This window comes from Erythrolamprus reginae, chromosome 12 (assembly GCF_031021105.1).
Source record: "Erythrolamprus reginae isolate rEryReg1 chromosome 12, rEryReg1.hap1, whole genome shotgun sequence".
NCBI lineage: Eukaryota > Metazoa > Chordata > Lepidosauria > Squamata > Dipsadidae > Erythrolamprus > Erythrolamprus reginae.
In genome coordinates this window covers 34,411,256-34,433,958 of record NC_091961.1, presented here as the reverse complement: position 1 = coordinate 34,433,958, position 22,703 = coordinate 34,411,256, and the positions used below count along the sequence as shown (strand labels likewise).

Sequence of the window (22,703 nt, the reverse complement as noted above, 5' to 3'; positions counted from 1 at the left end):
CATGCGCGGGAGGCTGGCCCCGTGACGGGGAGGGCACGAGGGGCGTGGCCGGGCGTTGCGGCGACTCTGACCTTCAGCGCCTCCTTCCGGCTCCGCCATGGCTCAGGCCGCGCAGAGGCTCCTCCGGGCCGCCTCCGCCAGGGCCCCACAGCTGCTCTCCGGTGAGGGGCCGCGGGGGGGGGGAGAAGGGAGGGCGGGGTCCCAGCTGGGCTGAGGCGGCTGGAGGCGGAAGGGCCGTTTTGCCGGAGGCCCCGCCGAGCACCCGGAGGCGGAGTGGGGGGGGGGCTGGCTCCGAGGGGCGCTGCAAGTGGGAGCCGGGAGACCGGAGGGGCCGTTCAGCCCGGGCGGGAGCAAGGTTCAGTGCCCGGGTGGCCGATGGGCTTTTCCGGGGGATGCGGAGGCTGCGGCTGCTCCCCGCTCCCCTCGTGTGGCCGTTGCAGTGGGCTGGATTGGGATCCCCGCAGGCCCGGTGGGGGCCCCGGAACGCCCGCGCGTGCCCTTCGGAGCGCCTGGCCTCCGGGCTGGAAGCTCCCCCGGGAGACGCGCGCACGAGAAACGAGGGGTCGGAGGGGGTCGAAACCTATTTGGGAATGAAGGCTGCCCTGGGCGATTAATGCCCGGCTTTAACTGGTGCAACGGGGCCTTCTTTTAATGGCCCCCCCTGCCCCTTTTTATGTCTACTGGGATAATAAGGGATCTCGTTCCTTCTGTTTGATGCCTGACCTTTGAACCTTGCTCCTGCCTTCCTCAAGCTCAATGATCCGAATTCCTTCCCTAAGTCCTCCAAGGGTTTTATAGTCAACTGATGATCCTGGCTGTTCTTCTCTGAGTCCATTGTAATTTCTCTTAATGCTTTTTAAACTGCAGTGTCCAGAATTGGCCCATGTGGTCCTTGACTAATCTAGTATGATCAGTCCCTTTGGAGTGAGCGGCATGTAGATACAATAAATAAATAAAGTAAAGTAAAATTCTCAATTCCGGTAATCTTATGCAGCCATGCAGCCTAAAGATTGCATTTCCTTTTTTTGTAGACATATCACACCATTCATATACCATTTGTAATCTACTATTTTAATCTTTTTATTGAACCAAGTAGTCCCCACCGTGCACTTGTAGATTTGATCTTGATTTAAGCATAGAATTCATAGTTAAGCATATAATTTCATTATTTATAGAAATGGGCTCATAATAAAATTATCAAATCATTTTGAATTTTATTTCAGTCTTTTTAATGTATTCATTAGTCTGTCAACTTTTTGCCATCTGCATTCATGATTAAGAACATGGGGGCTTTTTATGCTTTACTTGACAGCTTATTTCATTTTGACAAGAAACCACTTAAGAGCTCTTTTGAATAAAATTTCACCTTAGCATCTTACTACAATGGCATTGAGCCCAGCTTAATTAGCTGGCTAATCAAATGCCATAGGATACTTTTGTTAATTGCTGTGCTGAAATCAAATTACATCTGCATCATTTGGACAATGCATATTGTTATTTTTAAAAAATCAAAATAAATTCAGTCTTGCAGTGTTGTCTTTTTAACTATTGTATTGTATTTACTACAGTTGCTTAGAGTCATCACTTTATCCTCTAAAATATGCCTAATCATTGACATCATACTCTCTGATTTGAAGTTCCTTGGCTCACCCCTCTTCCCCCCTCCATTTGTCCCCCTATGGTTCTGTACACTTTTTCCCTTCTCCAAAATTTCATTTAAACGTTAAGTTAGAGTCTGCAGAGAGGGGCGGCATACAAATCTAATAAATTATTATTATTATTTATTAGATCATCAGTAAATTCCTTCGTTGCCCTAGGATGGTCCTCAAGATTTAAAACAGCTTCTTTCCTGATTGCATTCTGGCAGCTTCCAGGTGGCTTTCCATAGTTACCTGGGAAAACACACCATCTTATTGGAGAAGAGTGAACCAGAAGAGAACCAAGCAGTGCTATTAGCATTTTGTGATCTATTGCAACTGGCGGAGGCTTTTCTGTTTAACATTAGGAGCTCCCAAGAGCCTTCCCTGTATTTGTCACCCAACTTGGCTAGAGACAAAGTCTTATTGCAACTACAGAGCTAGAAAGGCCTTTTTCTTCTTTTTTTCTTTTAGCATTTGTCATTTGCTCTTCACCTTCCCTTTCTCTTGCTCTCTTTTCTAGCTGCTGCAGCCTATTCAAGGCCTCGTCTGGACACCTTTTTGTACTATGCCAAAGTTGAGCTGGTCCCTCCAACTCCTGCTGAAATTCCCAAGGCAATTGAGAGCCTGAAAACATTGCTGAAGAGCTACCGGACTGGGCGCTTTGCACAACTCACAGTCAAAGTAAGTATTTGCCAGCGGTTGTAGCTTACAGAAGCTTTGTTGGAAAAGGTGCTTTCAGACTTTTGATTTCCTGAGTGTCTCATAGCTCCATTCCTGCAGTGTCCAAAATTAATTCCAGCCAGAGAGAGAAAGTTGAAGCATGAAGTAGTTTTTCATGCCATGAAGGAGGTAGTGGGCTCAATGAGTCTTCTGGAATAATGGCGATATTACTTTGAATAAATTAAAGTCTAAATATTTCATAATTGTAATGTAAGTTATAATGACCAAGTGATAAGGTATTAGAAGACCTCTTTGTGTTGCTTGTACTTCACTGGAACTATCAAGAATGGGTGGGGCAATTGCCACCACAGTAATAATTATTTTTAAAATATTTTTATTTTCTTTTAGGAAGCTCTGAGGAATGGCTTGGTGGCTACTGAAGTACTGATGTGGTTTTACATTGGAGAAATCATAGGCAAACGTGGCCTGATTGGATATAATGTTTGAAGATGTTTCTTTTGATTCCATGTTTTGATGTCTCGCTAACATTAAACTATGTCACTGAGATTAAACTGTGTGTGCAAGTCATGTTTACATTGTGGCACAATCAGATGGTCACAGAATCATAGAATGTAAGGGTTGGACAATGTCTAGTTCAACTCCATTGCGCAGGGGAATCCACGATTGCAACACTTCTGACAGGTCATCCAGACTGATGACCCCAAAGCTGACAGCCAACCTTCAACCCTTTTTTTCTTAGTCTCCCCCTCCCTGTGTATTTATATTTTTCCATAAACGCTTTGAAGAAACCATATGGCTGCCAGAAATGAATGGAGGGAGAGACAGGCTGGATTTGGTAGATTCCGGTTGTATCGCGAAATGCTGCCATCAATAGATTTAACTGTAAGGAGAAACACTCAAGAATTTTTCTCTTATTTGCAAATCGTGACCTTCCAGAGTGAATAATCTTACATTTCTCAGCAGAATCCATTCTTTCAACCCTATTAGCGCAAACAGGTGGGCAGGCTTCTTTTCGGTATGGGAAGAGCAAGAAACATTCCCATTTTCAGAAGTATTGTTTAATGAGTAGTTTTTAACAGTGTGTTTTTCTCAAAGATGGCATTTAGTGCTCTCCCCCAGAGCTGACACCAGTTAGAACATAGGACTGAAGTAGGGCAAGATTGAAAGACGTGGGGTGACCCGGCCCATAGAATCGCCAAGATTCAGACACAACTGAATAGGTAACACCACTATTTAATGGGAGAAATCTTCATTTCCATTTTCAGTTGTACACTTTATCCCTTCACCATTTGTTCAAATGCTTTCAAGTTTGTAGAGGTTGGTTGGGTTTCATACTAGAGCGCATGCAATATTATGAGGCCGCATCCAAGAACTCAAGTATTCCTTGTATCTCCCAGAGTCAGAGGAAGTGCAGAAAAAGCCGCTTCATCTCCTACAACTTTATAGCAAATGTGGGTGTGGGGATTAGGTTTGGAGTTTTAGCAGACCGGTGGGAGCGAAGGGACCCCCGCCCACCTTCCTCTGGCCCCAAAGGCCTTCAGGGGGGCAAAAGCCGAGCCACGCCGGGGCCACGCCACGCTGACTTCGCTGGGAAGAAGAGCCGCTCCGCCCTCCGGCTCGCTCTGTGCCCGGTTGCCCCTCCGGGGAAGAGCCGCCCTCGCCCCGTCCCAGCACAGAGCCCGCCTCCTCCGCCGCCGCCCGGGCCCCGTCCCACCTTCGGCCAGGTTGTCCGGCCGTTCCCCTCGACGGGCAGCCGGCCGCCAGCGCAGCGCCGCGACCTCCCAGCAGGCACCGCGAGGCCCGCACGGAGCTGAACTGGGGCTGCCGGGCCCGGGCCCACCCGGAGGCGGCGGCGGGAGGCAACAGCCGCGGAGGAGCGCGGGGCGGGCGGCGCGGGAGCCTCGGCGGAGGAGCGGGCTGGCCCGGGGCCAGCGGACCGGAGAAGCGGGCGGAGGTACGGCGCCGCTCTCTCCCGGGCCCGCTCCGGAGATTGGCGGGCGGGGCCGCCCCAGTCAGACCAGCTCGGGGACTCCGGCCGGGCCGTTGGACGCCCCCACCCCACCCGCCGCTCCCCCGCCCTTCCCCGGGCCCTGGCCGCCTCTCCGGCCCTGCCGGGTACCGGTCGCAAGGGGGCAGCAGAGCAGCAGGGACCCCCGAGGCCGGCCGACCGCCCCGCCCTCCCGGAGGCCCCGCGCCCAGGATGCGGGGCGGCTTCTGCCGGCCGCCAGGGCGACTGTTTGCGCCATGCCGCTGGCGGGGCGGGGCCGAACGGGCCCCGGACCCTGGATGGCCGCCGCGATTATGCCGGGCCACCCGCGACGCCTTCTAGCTCAGGCAGGGCGCGGGGCGGCGCTCCGGCGGAGCCCGGGAAGCTGGATGGACGGCGCGCGCGTGCAGCGCCCCTAGGGGCGGGTTGTGCGGCAGGCAGGTTCCCGGGCGCGGCCCGGCCCCGCTCTCTGGCGCTTCGCCTCACAGGAAAGATGGCGCACAGCGGTCGGTGGCGCTTCCCGGCCCGGCCCGGCAGCGGCGGTTGGGGGCGCCGCGGCCTGGGGGGCTGCCGCCTGCGCGTCCCGGCCCTGCGCAGCCCGCGCGGAGACTGCCCCGAGGGGCGGGCGGCGGGCGGCGGCGGAGAAGGGGCGGCGGCGGCGGCGGCGGTGGTGGCGGGAAGCGGCGGAGGGGGCGGGGCGGGCGGGCCCTCCTCGGCCGCCGCCCCCTCGCCGCAGCCCGCCGTCCCGCTCCCCCCGGCCAGCGCGGGGGTGGCGCCCGGCTTCGACGCGGCGCTCCAGGTCTCGGCCGCCATCGGCACCAACCTGCGCCGGTTCCGGGCGGCCTGCGGGGCCGAGGCGGGCGGCGGAGAGGTGAGGCCGGGGGGGGGGGGGGAGGGACGGGGGGGGGGGAGGGACGGGGGGGAGGGGCTGCCGGGTCTCCCCGGGCGGGAGGCGCCCTCGTGCAGAGCAGACGCGGGCCCGGCGGAGGGAAGCGGCACGCCCCCTCCTCGCCTGCGCCGCCACCGCCGCGGGAACGAGCAGCGCCGCGCCTCCTGCCGCCTCCCGCCCCGCCGCCCGTCCCGAGGCTCCTGCCGGCTGCCTCGCTCTCGGGGGCGTGCACCGGGCGGGCGGGGCGGCGGCGGCGCTGGTTGCCCGGGGGGGGGAGGCCTTTGCCCGCCGGGATGGAGAGGGCGCGGGTGTCTTCCGGGGAGCGTGGCGCTGCGGGGCCTCTTGCAGGGCGACCTGGCCATCAGACCCGCGGCCGCCTTTACCCTTCCCGAAGTGGCTGCAGATTTCAGCGCGGAGGGCGGGCGGGCGGGCTGCTCCCCCTTCGGATCCGCGTTTCACCCTCCCGGTTGCTCGTTATCCGGTGCTCGCTTGATGTAGGCGCTCGTGGCACACGTGCTGCTCCTAAACCTACACTTTGAAATTGGATAGGTTTTCATAGTCATATTTTTTGCTCAATTTCCTTGAAAGTATTAGAAGCTCTCTCACTGTTTTAATGCTACATAAGACTACATGTGCTTTGCCAAAGTTCTTATGAGTACCATCGTTTTAAGACTGTGCAGTCCTCCTTTTTAGATGCTCAGGACAGTGGACCAGCCCGAAGGAGAAACGGCCCCTGCCTGTGACCACCCCTCTCCCTGTTCTGTGGGTGTCATTGAATGAGCTTAAGGGGTCCTCGGTTCATCAGGAGCCTCCTAGGTGGACCTCTTTGTCAGGACTTGCTAGAAGGAGGGAAGGAGGCAGAGCTAGGGCACAATTGATATCATGATATTAAAACATGAAGCCATCTATTTGCTTTTCTGACTGATAGAATTTAGCTAGTAAATGGGAAGTAGTCTTACAGCCAGTTTGGTGGTACAGTTAAAGATATTTGGCTAGAAAATGTGTTGTATTACTTTTAAAGTCTGGCTAGCTGGCTTGAGCTCAGAGATGCAAAGTTTGAATCCAGACTTCTGGAATCTTATCTGGAAAATAGAAGTTGGCTAATAAAACTCTGGATGTACTACAAGATAAAACAGGTGAAGAATGCCTTGTCTTAATGCTTGAGACATTCATTGCTTAAATTGCAATCTGAATCCATATTTAGGGATTAAGTTTAGTCCTTTTCTTCCAACTGGATTTCTGAACTTCAATTTATAGTGTTAAAATGGCCTTTGGAATGCTTCTATTACAGCCACTTCCCCCTTGTGTTTAGATCAACTTTACTATGATTCTCTGTGACCGAGGAGGGATAAGACAGAACGGGGGAGGTTGGTGCAGCATTGAGGACCATTCTGCCGAATCCTTTTTGTTTTCTCGGAGGTTTGCAGGCTGTTTTTTGCGTGCTGAGGAATCGGACTTGCAATGGAAAGTAAAGGTGGCGATACCTTCCGAGTTTTCACTTTCTGCATTGAAGATAATTCTGAGATTCTGTTTGAAGCCTAAGCTATTAAGCAGGGAAGTCTGTTTATTCCCTCTTCTCTTCTCTGCTCTTCTTAGAAGCCAGGATTCTTAGTGGAATTCTGGCTTCCGCCTTGGAAGAAAAATTGAGAGGAAAGGATCCTAATCATCAGCTGGGGTTTATTTGTACTGCTGTAGAACCAAAGATGCTATAACATCTCCTTGGCTCTGGAAAAACCTAATGCCAAGATATGTTGAAGAAATGCTTTTTTAAAAACAACAACTTGAATGTGGTAAATCCTCATTAAGTGCTGACACAATAGAATTGTTGTCTTGGCATTCCTGTTCCTGTGGTAACTTGGGCTGGCGTTTCTCCATAGATCTGCATCTGTCTCCCAAAGGCTTGTGATGTGTCTGCAAACGGCAGCTTTTCAGGGACTTCGTAAATTGATATTGTAAAAAGCATGTGCCCGTTAGTCTCACATTTGTTCTGCTGCACTCAAGTCTTTTACCATTTGAAGTAATTTTGAGACTGCTGGATGCTTATTTGAATTGACACCCAATTTTCCTTCTCTGATCATCCCATTTATAAGTAGTTTACCATAATAAAAATAGGTGTTAAAAGATCAAAATATGAATATAGTATATCTGTAGTCCAAGTTACATTATTAAAGGCTGCCGTAGTTATGTGTTGAAAGTAATAGGTTGTTATACGTATCAATTGTGTTATACAGTAGTATCACAACTGAGCCCAAAATCTCTGTTGTTAAATGAGACATTTGTTAAATGAATTTTGCCCCATTTTATGACCTGTCTTCTTGCCACAGTTGTTAAGTGACTCACTGCAGTTGATAAGCCAATAACTGGGGGGGTGGGGGTAGTGGGCGTGGCTTCCCTGTTGACTTTGCTTGTCAGAAGGTCACGTGACCTTGGGATACACCCACATTGTCAAGTATTTGAATTCCGATCAGTGGGGATGCTGCAAAGGTTGTAACTTTGAACAGTCACTAAATAAACTGTTGTAGGTCAAGGACTACCTGTAAGAATTGATTTGCACAGCCTCGTGGTGTCCTTTCCAGTGCTGGATGCCTGAGGGAGCTTTGAGGTTCTTTCGTATGTTCAGTGGAGAAGAACGCGTTTTGTCGTTGTTGCACAAACCCCAAGGATGGTCTGCAGAAGGAATCTTCCTGGACTTTCCTGTTAAGCCAGCTGGGCAGAAGGTGCTGACATCTGGCGAACTATTATAGGATTCTCTCTATTGGCTTTTGCGAGTAGAAAGATGGGGTGGCGCTCTGGGTTCATTACGGGGCTTCAGCTCCTGTCCAGTATATGTAAGTAAATAGGTGGGAAATAAGCCCCCAGTACAGGCAGGGTCTTCACTATAGATGTTTTCCACGAATCATTACCTGAGGGGCCAAACTGTGTGGGGAGAAAGGCCAACACTGGTGAATATGCCAACTTCAACATACCTCCCTTCAGAAGTAGGGCAGCATGTAAAATTCAGGCAAGTTTAAGTTCTTGGAGGGCACGAAGTAACAAAAAAATGGAGTCCATATAAAAATATGCTAGTTATTTAAGCCCAAAAATTTGTACAAATTGTAGACATTGACCTATTTAGAGGGGTGGGGGGAGAGAAACCTTGAAATTCCCACTGCAATTCTGAGAACATAATTCTGGGGCACATAAGATCCATGAAGCTCCTGCCTGGAAGCTCCCAAGAACTTAAAAAACAGTACTCAATTAGTTCAGTTAAATTTCCATTGATCCACCAGCAATATACAGGTGAAACTTGGAACATTAGAATATCATGCCAACATTCATTTATTTCGGTAATGCAACTTAAAAGGTGAAACATAATATATGACAGAGACTCATAACGTGCAAGGCGAGATAGTTCAAGCCATGATTTGTCATAAATGTGATGATTATGGGGTACAGCTCATGAAAACCCCAAATCCACCATCTCAGAAAATTAGAATATTACATGCGATCAATAAAACAAGGATTGTACATAGAACGATATCGGACTTCTGAAAAGTATAAGCACGTGTATGGACTCAGTACTTCGTTTGGGCCCTTTTGCAGCAGTTACTCCTCAGTGCCGCGTGGCATGGACGCTATCGGCCTGTGGCACTGCTGAAGGGTTATGGCAGACTAGGGTGCTCCCGTAGCGGCCTTCAGCTCTCATCTTTCTCTTGGAAATGCCTCGTAGATTCTCTGTGGGATTCAAGTCTAGCAAGTGTGCTGGCCAATCAAGGGCAGAAATCCCACGGTCATTGAACCACGTTTTGGTGCTTTTGACAGTGTGGGCAGGTGCCAAGTCCTGCTCGTATTACTCCATCTTTACGCCAGCTGCATCGGTTGCCAGTCTGAATGCAATTCCAGGTGTTGGTTATTCCCTTTAAAGCCCTAAATGGCTCAGGGCCAGACTGTTTACAGGACCGCCTCCAACCTCATACCTCATGGCAGCCAGTAAGGGCTCACAGAACCGGCCTTCTCCAGGTCCCATCCACCAAGCAATGTCGGTTGGCGGGACCTTGTAAAGAGCCTTCTCTGTGGTGGCTCCGGCTCTGTGGAATCAACTGCCCCCAGATATTTGCACTATCTCCTCCTACTGGTCATCCAGAAAGCTGTTAAGAACTGGCTTTTCCAGCAGGCCTGGAATTAAACTGACTGCTGTGTATGTGTAGTTCTTTTTAGGATATTGTTTTATTACATTACTGATTTTACTGTGTATTTTGATTGTATTTTAATATTGTTGTATTTATCCCACTTGTTTGCCGCTCTGAGTTCCTTTCGGAATGAGCAGCATATAAATACAATACAGTGCAATACAATACATAAATAAATATGCAGATGGAACCACAGAGTGGTTATTCTGGTTACTGAAATGGATGTCCAAGTGCCGCCTCTATGTGGGTTGAGGCAGGCAGGATTCCCTTGGGTCCCATTTGTTGGGGGTCCAGGGAAAGGGAGGGTTTTGCCTTCTCTTTCTGCTCAAGATCCCCAAGGACAATTGGTGGGCCACTGTGGGACACATTGAGTCCAGCAAATGGGCTTTTGGCCCCATTCAGCAGGGCTCTTCTTAGGTTCTTATAGAGTGCTCCAAAATTTCCTAGTCGACGACTGTGTTGACCCTGGATTTAATGATGCACAGTGGACCAACACCAGCAGAGGACATGGCTCCCCAAATCCACACAGACTCTGGAAAATGTGCATCTCATTTGGACACCAAGGACCCAGAGTATGGAGGAGGAATGGAGAGGCACACTGCGAGATGTTTGAGGTCCATTCTAAAGTTTCCCCACTCTGTTTTGATTTGGGGAACCATGTTACCTGCCCACACTGCCAAAAGCACCAAATCCTGGTTCAATGACCGTGAGATTACTGTCCTTGATTGGCCAGCAAACTCGCCTGACCTGAACCCCATTAGAGAGCCTACGGGGCATTGCCAAGAGGAAGGTGAGAGACGTGAGGCCGAGCAATGCAGCAGAGCGGAATGAAGGCTGCTAGGAAGGAAGCAGCCTGGTCTGGCGTAGCACCCCAGCAGCAGGGCCACAGGCTGAGGGCGTCCATGCCACAGGCCACATTGAGGCAGTGGTGGCTGCAAAAGGGGCCCAAAGCAATGAGAACTTTTCAGAGGCCCGATATTGTTCTATGTACAATCCTTGTTTCATTTATCACGTGTGATATTCTAATTTTCTGATTTTGATATTCTGGTTTTTTGAATTTCACCTGTAGTCTTGGTTCCCTGACAAAAAAACCCCCATAATTTTCATTTTGAGCTAATGTGTTGTTATGCTGAAGAACTCCATAGAGTTAAGGTCTGTTGGCATTTGAAAAATTACCCAAGTATCTTCATTAAGCTGGAAATAGGTTCTATGCCCATGTTCTTTGATGGATGGAAATTCAGTTTCTTCAGATGATTCAACAGACCATTTATACGGAAATTTTGAAAGGAACAATTATGCCTCCAATAACTCCTTTGTAGACTGGAAGAGCATTTGTCCAGTTTGCCAGTTTGCATCTAACTTCCATTGCTGTAACCTACATCATACACGTGAGTAGTGACATGCACTGATCAACTGGATGATCATCGTCTCCAATGTTTTCCCAACTGTCCAGCCTTTGGCCTCTGGCGTTTCCATCCAAGGACCACTCAGCCCTGCTTAAGTCAGCCAAGCTACCCAGGGGCTGTAAGTCTTTAGGCCTGAAGCCGTGTGTTGCAGTGATAGAATAAAGTGCATTATACAAGGCTAGAAAAACCAGAGTTTTCATTTTGCATAATTGATCATTTGGACTTGGAAAGCAAATAAAGGTTGAAAAGAAGGAGGCTCAGCTGGATCTGGTCTGGGTGGAGTGGAGGGTTTTTCTGGTGTTGACACTCTTTTTTCCCATCCCACTCTACACACACACACACCCATGTTTCTTTTGCCTGGCTGGGGTGTGAGTGTGTGTGTGTGAGAGAGAGAGAGGCAGAGAGAAAGTGCTCGCTCCATTGGACTAGCCAACACCATAACCAATTTCAATGGACATTTAAAAAATACTCTGAATTGTGGCCCAAGCCTGTTTTTCATTTTTTCATATGTGTATTTACTTATTACTTTTAAAACAGTGGCAAAGAGGGCAGTTGAAGAAAGCCCCCTTTCTCACAAAGTCCCCCCTGAATTTGGGGCTTTCCTCGGCTGGTCTTGGCTTCCAGAACCTCTTGGTGGGCTTGTTCCCAGGACAGAATCCCCCCTCCTCCCCCCGGGGTGTGTGTGCAGTGTCATGAAGTGGGAGGCAGTGCCCGTGGGGAGGGCTGGAGAAGGAGTGGCCAAGGGAGCCCAGGGCTGGAAGGAGCAGAGTGGGCTGTGCTGGACATCCGAGGGGGGTGACGTCATGATGCAGTAAATCCCGGGGGGGGGGGGGAACCACACTCTCTCTCTCGGCTTGTTGACAGTCAGGCTGGGAGTGGAAGGGGAGCGCATGGGAGGGAGCTGGATGGATCCTGGGGCTGAATTGCTGAGGCTGCAACCTCTGCACCCCCCCTCCCTCCCTCCAGATGTGCCCCACAAAAGGAGCGCACAGTCCTGGCTCAGAGAGGGGCTGGAGGGTCTTCCCAGCTCTGGTTTCTTGGTGGGGGAATTCCTTGGCTCTTGGGAAAGACCTTTGGGGAGAGGGAGCCTGGCTGGCTCTGCCCCCTTGCCTGCTCCGAAGGCCCCCCCCCCCGCAGGCTGGTCCGAGCTTGCCGGAACCTCTGCCCATCCCCAGCCCAGGACTGTTTACGCCTTGCAGGGGGACCCACGTGGGCAGGGGGAGGGGCTGAAATGGACGGAGGAGCTGAGTTTGGAGCCTGAGCCGCCCCACCCCACCCACCCCCGCCAGCTCCTTTCTGTCCCAAGAGGCCCCTCCACCTATGCCCTGCCCCTCCTCCTCGCCCTCCTCTCGGCCTCCCCCCCCCCCAGGGCTAGATCCCCTGAGCTGGTCCTACCATTTAATGCCCCCCACCAATCTCCTTGATTCCTCTGCGGCCAGGGCCCACCTCTTTTCCTGAGCTGCCCCCCCTCAGAACGGCCCCGCTTGCCTCTCTGCGTAAGTGGGGAAAGGCAGGGTTGGTATTCATGAAGAGATGGCCAGAGATTTTGGGGAAGGTCAGAAGCAAAGCGGAGGGAAACTGAGAGGGGCTCAGAAACCCCTGCCCATAGGAGGCAGCTCTGCCTGGGCCAGCTCTGGGCTCCCGTGACAGGGGCAGCGCAAAGTAGGGGTCACATAGTGGGTGACCTTTCAGCTTTCAACGGAGCTGAACTGCTTGCCATGCCCTAGCCTGCCCCATAGCAGGAGGCCCTCACATCTGGGGCAGCTGTTGCTTAGGCCCAACCCAGACTGCTTCTGCTTAACATCGAGGTTCCCTTTCGTCCTCCCGGCTGATGCCCACTGAGATTTCTTCCTCCTCGGTGTTGCAAATGATGGCTGTGAAGAAGCCTCCAATTTTATGTTCCAAAACAGCAGTTTTTAAAGAAACGTAACTCCCTGCAAAAAAAAGATAATCATAAGGCTCCTGGCTTTCTTCAGGCAGGGGAACTCCCTGCCCCAAGAGAGGTGCAGGCTGTCCTGGGGGCTTCCCTGGGGGCCTCTGTTCTAGCAGATGTCAGATGAAATAGGGGGCTAATGAATTTTGACCCCCACCTTTTCAGAACAAGCAGTTTTGCCAATGTTGATTTTTCTCAAATTAATTTTGTTTCCACTACACTTTTACTTAGACCCTCTCTCTCCCCCTCTTTCTGCAGGATGGCCACTTTCTAGGCTTTGGCTCAGAGGATGAGGCCAAAGGAACCAACTCCCCACAGTCCCTTGCAGGTAAATCCAACCGACTGCAACCAGAGCCGTATTCAATGGGATTTGCTTTAATGGAGTTTCGATTATTGAGGGCCAAAACCTGAAATTCGTATTTGCTGGCTTAATATAATGTTCTAAGCCATAATTTTTTTCAAAAAAAAAACATTTGGTAGCCTACAATAAGTCCAATGATCTATGAAAACACAAGTCAAAGCGACATTACTGCCCAGATCAAAACAACCTTCCCCAGCACGCAAGTAAATTCAACAAGGCCACACAATACGGTGTTCTGTAAATCATGACTTAGTTTCACAATACACTTAGAAAGCATTAGCGGCCCAATCAGATTCTTATATTACCACATTAATGGAGTCAAAACTCCCTATTTGGGGAATACAGATTCTTCGTTCCATTTTACAGCAGGAGAATTTGTTATATCAGAGAGCAGTGATGGCGAACCTCTGGTACGGGTGCCGCGGGTGTGTGCCAGCCAGCTGATTCTTAGCTCAGACAGAGGCTCTGGGAGGGCGTTTTTGGCTTCCAGAAAGCCCCTGGGGAATGGGGGAGGGCGTTTTTACCCTCCCTCGACTCCAGGAAAGCCTTTGGAGCCTACTGGCCCCACCGGACGTTGGGAAACAGGCTGTTTCCAGCCTCCAGAGGACCTCCGGGGGGGTGGGGGCAGGGGAAGCTGTTTTCGTCCTCCCCGGGCATTGAATTATGGGTGTGGGCACTCACGCACACTCTTTCGGCACCGGAGGGAAAAAAGGTTTGCCATCACTGTCATAGAGCGTGTGCGGTGTATCTTGGCTGCTGCAGTTGTCCCTTTTTTAAAATAAAGAGTTTTCTGCTGCCAGGGTCTGGGAATCCCAGGGAAACATCTCCAGCTTTTCTCCCCTAAAGATTAGGCTAAAATTCATTAACTAGGTTTATAAATGGGTAAAATGTTCCCGTGACACAATGATATGACTTAGTCTGTTAGGGGTAAATGTAATCCTTTGTGGAAGTTAATTGATACTTTTAAGCATTCCTGCCATACACGATTCTGCCCTAGATATTTCTATTGGTGGGCATTTCCATGAAATATTCATAATATCAAATATACATATATATTTCATGGAAATGCCTACCAATCGCAATGTCGTCTGTTATTAAAGCCTGGTTTTTTACATATATAATTTTTTTTTAATTTTTTCACCAAACATACACAAATATATATACATATACCATGTTAACAGAACATCCATAGTAGTATATTTCTATCCAAAATATCATAAACATATCTCTTTAATTGCTCCTTTTATATTTTTCTCTCTAGCTTTTCTCCTATATTTCAAACTACTCCCCTCCCTCTCTGTCCCTCTCTACCTTCTTCCTCTTCCTCCCTCCCAGCCTTCCCTGAGCACAGCTAATCACACCCCGTAGGTTTAGCAGACTAGGGATTCAAATATCCTAACTTCATTTCAACTTTGGGGCTATTTCTTAACCTTGTATCTTTCCCTTTATCTATACTTATTGTTTAAAACCTTCTACCAGCTGTATCTACTGTTATTCCAACGCTGCCTCCTATTTTCGTTGCCTGGGTCTACCACCTCTTAATTTTCCACCTTTTTCCAAATTAATCACTATGGCTTAGCTTCCAGGGATGTTCGTTATCTCTTACATCTCTTATTGTTAAAGCCTGTTTTGAATGCTCTGATGAGAAAGAAATGGAATTTAAATTCAGAATATGTGGTTTCTGTCTTGACCAGCTAGTGAAAGTAGCAGGGGATTATTAAATCCAGTTTCCCTTGCTGCTGATCTCCTAAGGCTTTTGATAATCCAACAGGATGGCTTCCAAGTCCAGCCATTGTTGATTTGTGACTCAGTTTATGACCTGGTAAACTGATTAACTCAATTCTCCTAGCATTATAATCTTTCTCCCTCCCTTTCCCCCTTTAGCTCCTTCCTTTCCCCCCTATTTTGTGCAGTATTTCCCTGCTTAATGCACACATTTCTGTCCTTTTTCTGCAGTCTCAGTCAAAACCAGTGCCCGTAAACCTCGCGGGAGACCTCGGAGCGGCTCAGACCGAAGTCCAGCTGCTCCCCCAGAGTCCTTGCCAATCTATTCGCCTTCAAGCAAGCCAGAACCAACACCCGTGGAAAATACAAAAAGGAAAGACCTTAAAAGTGTGGAGAAACGGCGGGGGAGGCCTCCTGCTCTGGCCAGTGTGAAATTCAAGGTCGGCCACAGAGAGTCCACTCCGGACGGTCAGAGAGGAGGAAAGGAAGAAAAAGAGAACGTGAAGAAGATAAAGCGGGCGCCATCGGCAACCTTTCAGCACGCTGCAAAAATTAAGAAGTTGAGAACAGGCAAACTCTCCCCTCTGAAGTCTCCGTTCACCTCCGGGAAGCTGCAGATGGGGAGGAAGGGGCTCCAGATGGTGCGCAGGAGAGGGAGGCCCCCGTCTTCCGATCGCGGCGTGAAGGCCCTGCCCGCCCTCGTCTGCTCCCAGCTGGAGAAAGGCCAGAGGGCGCGGAAGGAGAGGGAGGGCCTGCCCCCTGCCCCCAAGGGAGGGAAGCCGACGGTTAGGCAGAGCCCCCGCCGGCCGGTCAGGATGATTCCCTCTTGCAAGAGGACGGACGCGGCCATTGCCAAGCAGCTCCTGCAGAGGGCCAAGAAAGGGGCCCAGAAGAAGATGGAGAAAGAGGCGGCCAAGCTCCAGGGACGGAAAGGGAGGACACAGCTCAAGAGCATCCGGCAGTTCATCATGCCGGTGGTCAGCGCCATCTCTTCGCGGATCATTAAGACTCCCAAGCGTTTCATTGAGGACGAGGACTACGACCCGCCCATCAAAATATCGCGCCTGGAGTCCACTCCAAACAGCCGCTTCAGCGCCACCTCTGGCGAGTCGAGTGAGAAGTCCAGCCTGGCCTCCCAGCACTCCTCCCAGCTGTCGTCAGATTCCTCCCGGTCCAGCAGTCCAAGCGTTGACACCTCCACGGATTCACAGGCTTCGGAGGAGATGCAGGCTCTCTCGGAGGAGTGCAGCCCCACCCCAGAAGCCCCCCCTCCCCGGCCAGAGTCCCCCTCCCCCAGTAATGAGGGGCCTGAGCAGAGGAGGAGGAGGAGGAGGAGGAGGAGGTTTTCTATGGCAGAGAAGAATTTCGCCCCCAAAGGAGCGAAGAAGCTGCCGGGCCCCCAAGGTCAACAGCAGCCCTCTTCCTCTTCCTCGCCTCCCCCGCCACTCCTCACCCCACCTCCCCCCCTGCAGCCAGCCGCGGGCATCTCTGACCATGCCCCGTGGCTCATGCCCCCAACCATTCCCTTGGCCTCACCCTTTCTGCCACCCTCCGCTGCGGCCCCCGCCCAGGAGAAGCGGAAGTCCATCCTCCGAGAACCGACCTTCCGCTGGACCTCCCTGAAGCCCTCCCGCTCTGAGCCCCAGTACTTCTCCTCTGCCAAGTACGCCAAAGAAGGCCTCATCCGCAAGCCGGTATTTGACAATTTCAGGCCGCCGCCTCTGACCCCAGAGGACGTGGGCTTTGCTGCTGCCGCTGCCGCCGCCGGCTTCACCCCTCCTGGGGCCCCAGCCCCGGCCCGCCTGTTCTCCCCTCTTCATTCTGGAACAAGGTTTGACCTGCACAAGAGGAGCCCCCTGCTGCGAGCGCCCAGATTCACCCCCAGTGAGGCGCACTCCCGCATCTTCGAGTCCGTCACGTTGCCTTCTTCGGTCGGCCGAAGCCCTCCGGGGAGCGTCCCGGCAGCAGCAGCGTCTTCGAGGAAGCGCAAGAGGCGAGTGTTCAGTCCAATTCGGTCTGAGTCGAGGTCTCCTTCGCACTCCATGAGGACCAGAAGCGGAAGGCTCAGCACCTCTGCGCTGCCCACCCTCCCTCCGCCCCCCTCCTCCTCCTCCTCCCTGGCCAGCCTTCCCGCCAGCTCCCTTGCCACCAGTGCCTTGAAAGCCGCCCCGTTCACTTTCCCTCCACACTCCCTCTCCCAGACGGGGGAAGCAGGCGAGAGAAGCCAGAGGCCCAGGAAGCAGACTGACCCTCCCGCTGAGCCATTCCCACCGAGCGGCCCTGCTCCCCTTTTCCCCTGGTTCGCGCCCGATGCCCAGGCGGAGAGGACCAGGGGCAAAGAGAAAGCCGCGGAGGAGCTGCCCAGAGGCCAAGAAAGGGACAACAGTCCTGAGAAGGAGAAGAGCCGGGAAAGGGACCGAGACAGGGAGAAGGAGAACAAGCGTGAATCGAGGAAAGAGAAGAAGAAGAAGAAGAAGGCGGCCTTGGCGGCTGCTCCAGAGCTCCAGGGCAGCCCTGCGTTGTTCCCACCCACCCGAGGCTCCAAAGGAAAGGTCACTGTTGGTGAAGAGGCAGCAACCTCGTCTTTTGCCAAAAGACCTGCAGGGCGGAGGAAGCCAGCTGCCCCCGATCCACCAGCAGCAGCAGCAGCAGCAGCAGATGTTCCGGCGGTGGTTCTTGTGGACTCGGCTAGCATAAAGAGCAAGCTGCCCAAGAAGAGCCGAGGGGGCTTGGAGAAGTCCAGCCTGGACCTCGGCCTAGCAGCCTCTTCTGCGGAGAAGGAAGAATCGTTGCGTCTCCCGGCTGCCTCCCCTGCCGTCGTGAAACATTCCTGCTCCATCAGCTCCGTGCTGGCGCATGCGGATAAATTCCCCATGACTGACAAGAGGGTGGCCAGTCTCCTGAAGAAGGCGAAAGCTCAGCTCTATAAGATTGAGAAGAACAAGTCCCTGAAGCAGATGGACCAGCCCAAAGGACAGGTACCTCCCCAAGGACACGAGAGATGAGAGGGACCCTGGCGTCTCTCCTAAAGTCTTTCCTTCCGGGTTAGGGCTCGGCAAGCAATGTCTGCCTCTGCCCAGGAGTCTCCTGCCTCTACACTCACCTGGGTGGGCGGGTGGGTGCTGCTCTCGTATATCCCTTTGCACCCCAGAGCATCTTTGGGGGATTGAATTCAAAACATTTTATAGCCCTAGACCAGTGATGGCGAACCCATAGCAGGGGGGCCACAGGTGGCTGGTGAGCTGTTGCCCTACCTCAGCTGCAGTGTCCATGTGTGTGCTGGCCAGCTGACCTTTGGCTCGCATTTTTACCCTCCTCTGTCTCCAGGGAAGCATTTGGAGCCTGGGGAGGGGGAAACACAAGCCTACTGGGCCCACCAGAAGTTGGGAAACAGGATGCTTCCAGCCTCTGCCATGGGGCTCCGTTGCTGGGGGGCGGGAGGGCCATGCCACCCTCTCCCATCTGTTTCTCTGCTGGGGTCTAGGGCCAAGAGAGCGATTCCTCAGAGGCCTCCGTGCGAGGCCCACGCATCAAGCATGTGTGCAGGAGGGCAGCCGTCGCCCTGGGCCGCAAGCGAGCCGTCTTCCCCGACGACATGCCCACGCTGAGCGCCCTGCCCTGGGAAGAGCGGGAGAAGATCCTCTCCTCCATGGGGAACGACGGTAAGCGCTCTGGCCCCCTCCCTGGCATCCAAGGGCACTGGGAATCAACCACACGCACACACACACACACCTAAGCAGGCCCCTTCTCGTCCCTTTCTCTCTCTCTCCACTGCTGGTGGTGATGCCGCTGCTGTTCCTCTCGACAGACAAGTCCTCTGTTGCTGGGTCAGAAGATGCTGAGCCTCTCGCGCTGCCCATCAAGCCCATCAAGCCCGTGACCAGAAGCAAGGCCCCTCAGGAGCCCCCAGTAAAGAAAGGCCGGCGGTCAAGGCGTTGTGGGCAGTGTCCAGGCTGCCAGGTCCCAGAAGATTGTGGTGCCTGCACAAACTGCCTGGATAAACCCAAGTTTGGTGGGCGGAACATAAAGAAGCAGTGTTGCAAGTGAGTGTGTGGCTGTGAGGCCTCCTGTCCAGGGGTCCCAAGCACTGGTCTCGCTCTCAGGCTTTCCCAGGAGGGAACGGGGGGGGGGGCTGACGGACCCTTGCAGGGGAGTGCTGAGGGGTTTATGAGGTTTTTCGCAGATCCAGATGGACCTTGACTCCAATTGGGACTCAGCTGAGGTGACAGGGCCTCTCATCTTAGTCCTGTTGTGTGGGAGGAGTTTTTTCTGGTAACCCCTGGTGAAGTGGATAAGGCCATGGGAGCTGTGGGGCCCACCACCTGTTTGTTGGGCCCGTGCCCCTTCTGGCTGGTGAGACACGGAGCTGGGTCCGGGAGATTGTCAGCACTTTGTTGAGGGAGTGGTCGTTTCCAACTCCCTACAAGGAGGCACTTCTGTGCCCCCTCCTCAAGAAGCCTTCCCTGGACCCAGCTGTATTTAACAACTACCGTCCTGTCTCCAACCTCCCCTTTATGGGGAAGGTTGTCGAGAAGGTGGTGTTGCTCCAGCTGCAGCGGTCCTTGGAAGAAGCCGATTATCTAGGCCCTCGGCAGTCAGGATTCAGGCCCTGGCTAAGCCCAGAAACTGCTTTGGTCGCACTGACCGATGATCTCTGGTGGGCCCGGGATAGGGGTTTACCCTCTATCCTGGTGCTTCTTGACCTCTCAGCAGCTTTCAATACCATCGACCATGGTATCCTTCTGCACCAGATGGAGGGGTTAGGAGCAGGGGACACCGTTTTGTGGTGGTTTACCTCCCTCTCTGGTCAGTCGCAGTCGGTGTTAGCAGGGGTCAGAGGTCGACTCCTAAGTCCCTTCCTTGTGGGGTACCTCAGGGGTCGGTCCTCTCCCCCCTGCTGTTTAATATCTACATGAAACCGCTGGGTGAGATCATCCGAGGGCACTGGGTGAGTTACTATCAGTATGCCAATGATACTCAGCTATACATCTCCACTCCATGTCCACTCGATGAAGCAGTGGAAGTGATGTGCCGGTGTCTGGAGGCTGTTAGGGTCTGGATGGGTGTTAATAGGTTCAGACTCGACCCCGACAAGACGGAGTGGCTGTTCTGCATCCCAAGGGGGGAATCGTTGACTTTGGTGTCCTCCTCGATCCACAGCTGACCTTGGAACATCATCTGTCGGCTGTGGCGAGGGGAACCTTGGCCCAGGTTTGCCTGGTGCACCAGTTGCAGCCCTGTTTGGACAGGGAGTCTCTCCGCGCAGTCACTCGTGCCCTTATCACCTTGAGGTCCAACTACTGCAATGCTCTCTACACGGGGCTACCTCTGGAGAGTGTCCGGAAACTGCAAATTGTCCAAAAGGCAGCCAGGCAAGCAGTTATGGGCCTCCCACGGCATAGCCACATTTCTCCAGCACTCCGACGGGAGGGTTTCTCCTAAAGTCTACCTGTGGTTTGAGTGTGTTCAGTTCTAGATTGTTCCAGTCCCAGTAAGAGTCTAAAGACTCACTTGTGCCACCAGGCTTGGGGCCATAAGACTGCAGCCCCCCTGGCCAACGAGTGTAGCTATGTCTGTTTCTGAATGGGAGTGAATGATTTTTAACTGCTATTAGGCTTTTTTATTTAATTAGTTAAATTAATTGGATTTAGATATTTGTACTGTCTATTGTGGGGGGATTTATATGTTGTAATCCGCCCCGAGTCCTCGCAGAGGAGAGGCTTATAGATCCAATGGACAAATCCAACGAACCCAGTAAACGAATGAAGCTCTCCTCTCTCCCTCTCCCCTTTCTGAAGGATGAGGAAGTGTCAGAACCTGCAGTGGATGCCGTCGAAGGCCTATCTCCAGAAGCAAGCCAAAGGTGGGGCGTCCTTTGCAGAGGGCGGGCGGGCAGGGGGCTGGCAGGGCAGCCGTGCCATCCAGGGGCTTCCCTGCTTTGCAGCTGTGAAAAAAAAGGAGAAGAAATCCAAGTCCCTTGAAAAGAAAGACAGCAGCCTGGGAAAGGCCCAGGGGGAGCCGGGGGAAAAAGCAGCCACCGCTGCCCCTCCGGCTTTGGGGAAAGAGGACCCGGCCCCCAAGCGAAGCAGCGAACCAGCCCGGAAGGCCAGTGAAGGAAAGACGGAGGACGGGCAGCCACCGCCGCCACCTGCCCCAGACCCCAAGCAGCCTCTTCCCTCTGCTGCCCGGAAAGCTGGCAAACAAGCGGCGCCTGCCTTGCCCCCTGCCCAGCCCCCCAGCTCAGGCCCGCCCAGAAAGGAAGCCCCCAAAACCGTCCCGGCTGATCCCAAGAAGAAAGTAGCGCCCTCCCTGGAAGCAGGTACGTGCTGACCTCCCTCCTCCCAGACTGACCCGCCTGCTCCCTGGAGAGCCCGGCTGGGCCTCGCCCTCTGGTGCAAGACCGCCTCCCACTGAGGGGTGGGGGTGGGGGGGATGTCCTGGTTGCAACCCTAGTTGCCTTCCTGGCACTCGCCGAGGGCCACCTAAGGAAGCAGCAGGCAAATGGGGCTTGTTCCCCTTCCCCCCCTCCTGTGTGGGCACATCCCGGTCCTTCAGCAAACAGGCGGTGGGCTCCCCTTGGTTCTGCCTCTCGGTTTCATCTGTGCCCCTGCTCCCTCCGTGGGGGCTGGGGAAAGGCCCGCGGTGTATGCGTTGGTTATTCTGGAGGAGTCAGGTTGGGTTTCCAGAGGCACAAAGGGGATGCGGCCTTTCCTGCCCTAACCACTCCCCAAGCGCCTCATGGCTTCAAGAGACGGGTCCATGACGAAGGGCATTTGTACCTTTTCCAGCCATTGAGCAAAACAGGCAGAAGAAAACCGTTCCGCGACCCAGCTTGCCTCTGAAACAGAAGTCCAAAGAAAAGGTAACCCAATGCTTCATTGTGGGTTGTGGTTTTTTTTAAGGTTCTTTGATTGTGTCCACTGCTTAAAGCCTGATCTTGACCTCGCCCTTTCCAAGGGCGCAATCCCAGCGCGCACCACCCAAAGGCAGGCACAGGTCTGGGCCCCCCAAAAAGCCTGGGTGGACACGTGCCAAATGCCAGAAAAACCAGGTGCATAATATGGGCGCAATATTTCTCCAGGATTGTCCCTAGTGATAGTTCAGCACAGATTTTGCAGTGTCTCTTGAGACTGACCACTTATGGCAGGCCAAGGAAAGAGGCCGCTCCCTCGATTCACATGTTCTGAGACCAGTTTGGCAAGTGAGAAAGGAAACATGGTGTCCCCCCCCATCTTTCTAGGAGAAGCCCCCCCCAGCCAGCAAGCCAGAGACTGCCGCACTCACCAGCCTGAGCCCTTTGTCCAGCAACACTCCTTCCAAGCAGAAGCCCCTGGCCGACGGAGTCCACAGGATCCGAGTGGACTTCAAGGTGACCAGGCTTTCTCCCTCCCTTCTCTCCCCATTGCACCGCCAAGCAAGCAGTCTTGGGGGGCTGGCTGGACCGGCTCACGCGGGCGTTGCTTCCCTTCCTTCCAGGAGGACCGTGAGGCCGAAAGCCTTTGGGGAATGGGGGGCCTGGGCATCCTGACCTCCATTCCGATAACTCCCCGAGTGGTCTGCTTCCTCTGTGCCAGCAGCGGGAACGTGGAGGTAAGAGAGGGGTGGGTTCTTCTCTTCAGCCGCGTTGCTTAAGTCAATTTGAATCCTCCATCAAAACAATCCATTGTTTCTGCAGAACTGCGTTGTTTTATTTGCCTCTGAAAATTCAAACTGATCCAACTTCTACCAGTTCCTCCCAAGCCCTGAAAAATATCTGTTGCTTATTGCGGAGTCTGGGATGGTTATAGAAGTGAAATTGTTCACAAATAAGTTGCTACTCAATTGTTTTGGAATTCATTGAGTTTGGCCCTCAGTGCATTTTGACACGACGTTTTTATCTTGGTTTTCATCATTTTTTCAGCAACTGACGCTT

General features: G+C 52.9%; 2 protein-coding genes across 3 annotated transcripts in view; both read left to right on the top strand.

The window, feature by feature from the left end:
• Positions 1–34: 34 nt before the first annotated feature.
• Positions 35–2,872, top strand: ATP5MG (ATP synthase membrane subunit g). The gene is made up of 3 exons (XM_070765801.1): positions 35–161; positions 2,161–2,321; positions 2,709–2,872. The coding sequence occupies exons 1-3, from the start codon at positions 98–100 to the stop codon at positions 2,805–2,807; spliced, it is 324 nt and encodes a 107-aa protein (XP_070621902.1). The 5' UTR covers positions 35–97; the 3' UTR covers positions 2,808–2,872.
• A 1,929-nt stretch (positions 2,873–4,801) lies between these two features.
• Positions 4,802–22,703, top strand: part of KMT2A (lysine methyltransferase 2A) — a 36,172-nt gene continuing 18,270 nt past the window's right edge. For both annotated transcript variants that reach the window (XM_070765709.1, XM_070765708.1), the window contains exons 1-10: positions 4,802–5,179; positions 12,964–13,033; positions 15,023–17,769; positions 18,276–18,453; positions 18,600–18,834; positions 20,590–20,654; positions 20,736–21,110; positions 21,580–21,653; positions 22,032–22,160; positions 22,268–22,381. In XM_070765709.1, the coding sequence (XP_070621810.1) occupies positions 4,802–5,179; positions 12,964–13,033; positions 15,023–17,769; positions 18,276–18,453; positions 18,600–18,834; positions 20,590–20,654; positions 20,736–21,110; positions 21,580–21,653; positions 22,032–22,160; positions 22,268–22,381 (4,365 nt within the window). The remainder of the gene's footprint in view (positions 5,180–12,963; positions 13,034–15,022; positions 17,770–18,275; positions 18,454–18,599; positions 18,835–20,589; positions 20,655–20,735; positions 21,111–21,579; positions 21,654–22,031; positions 22,161–22,267; positions 22,382–22,703) is intronic.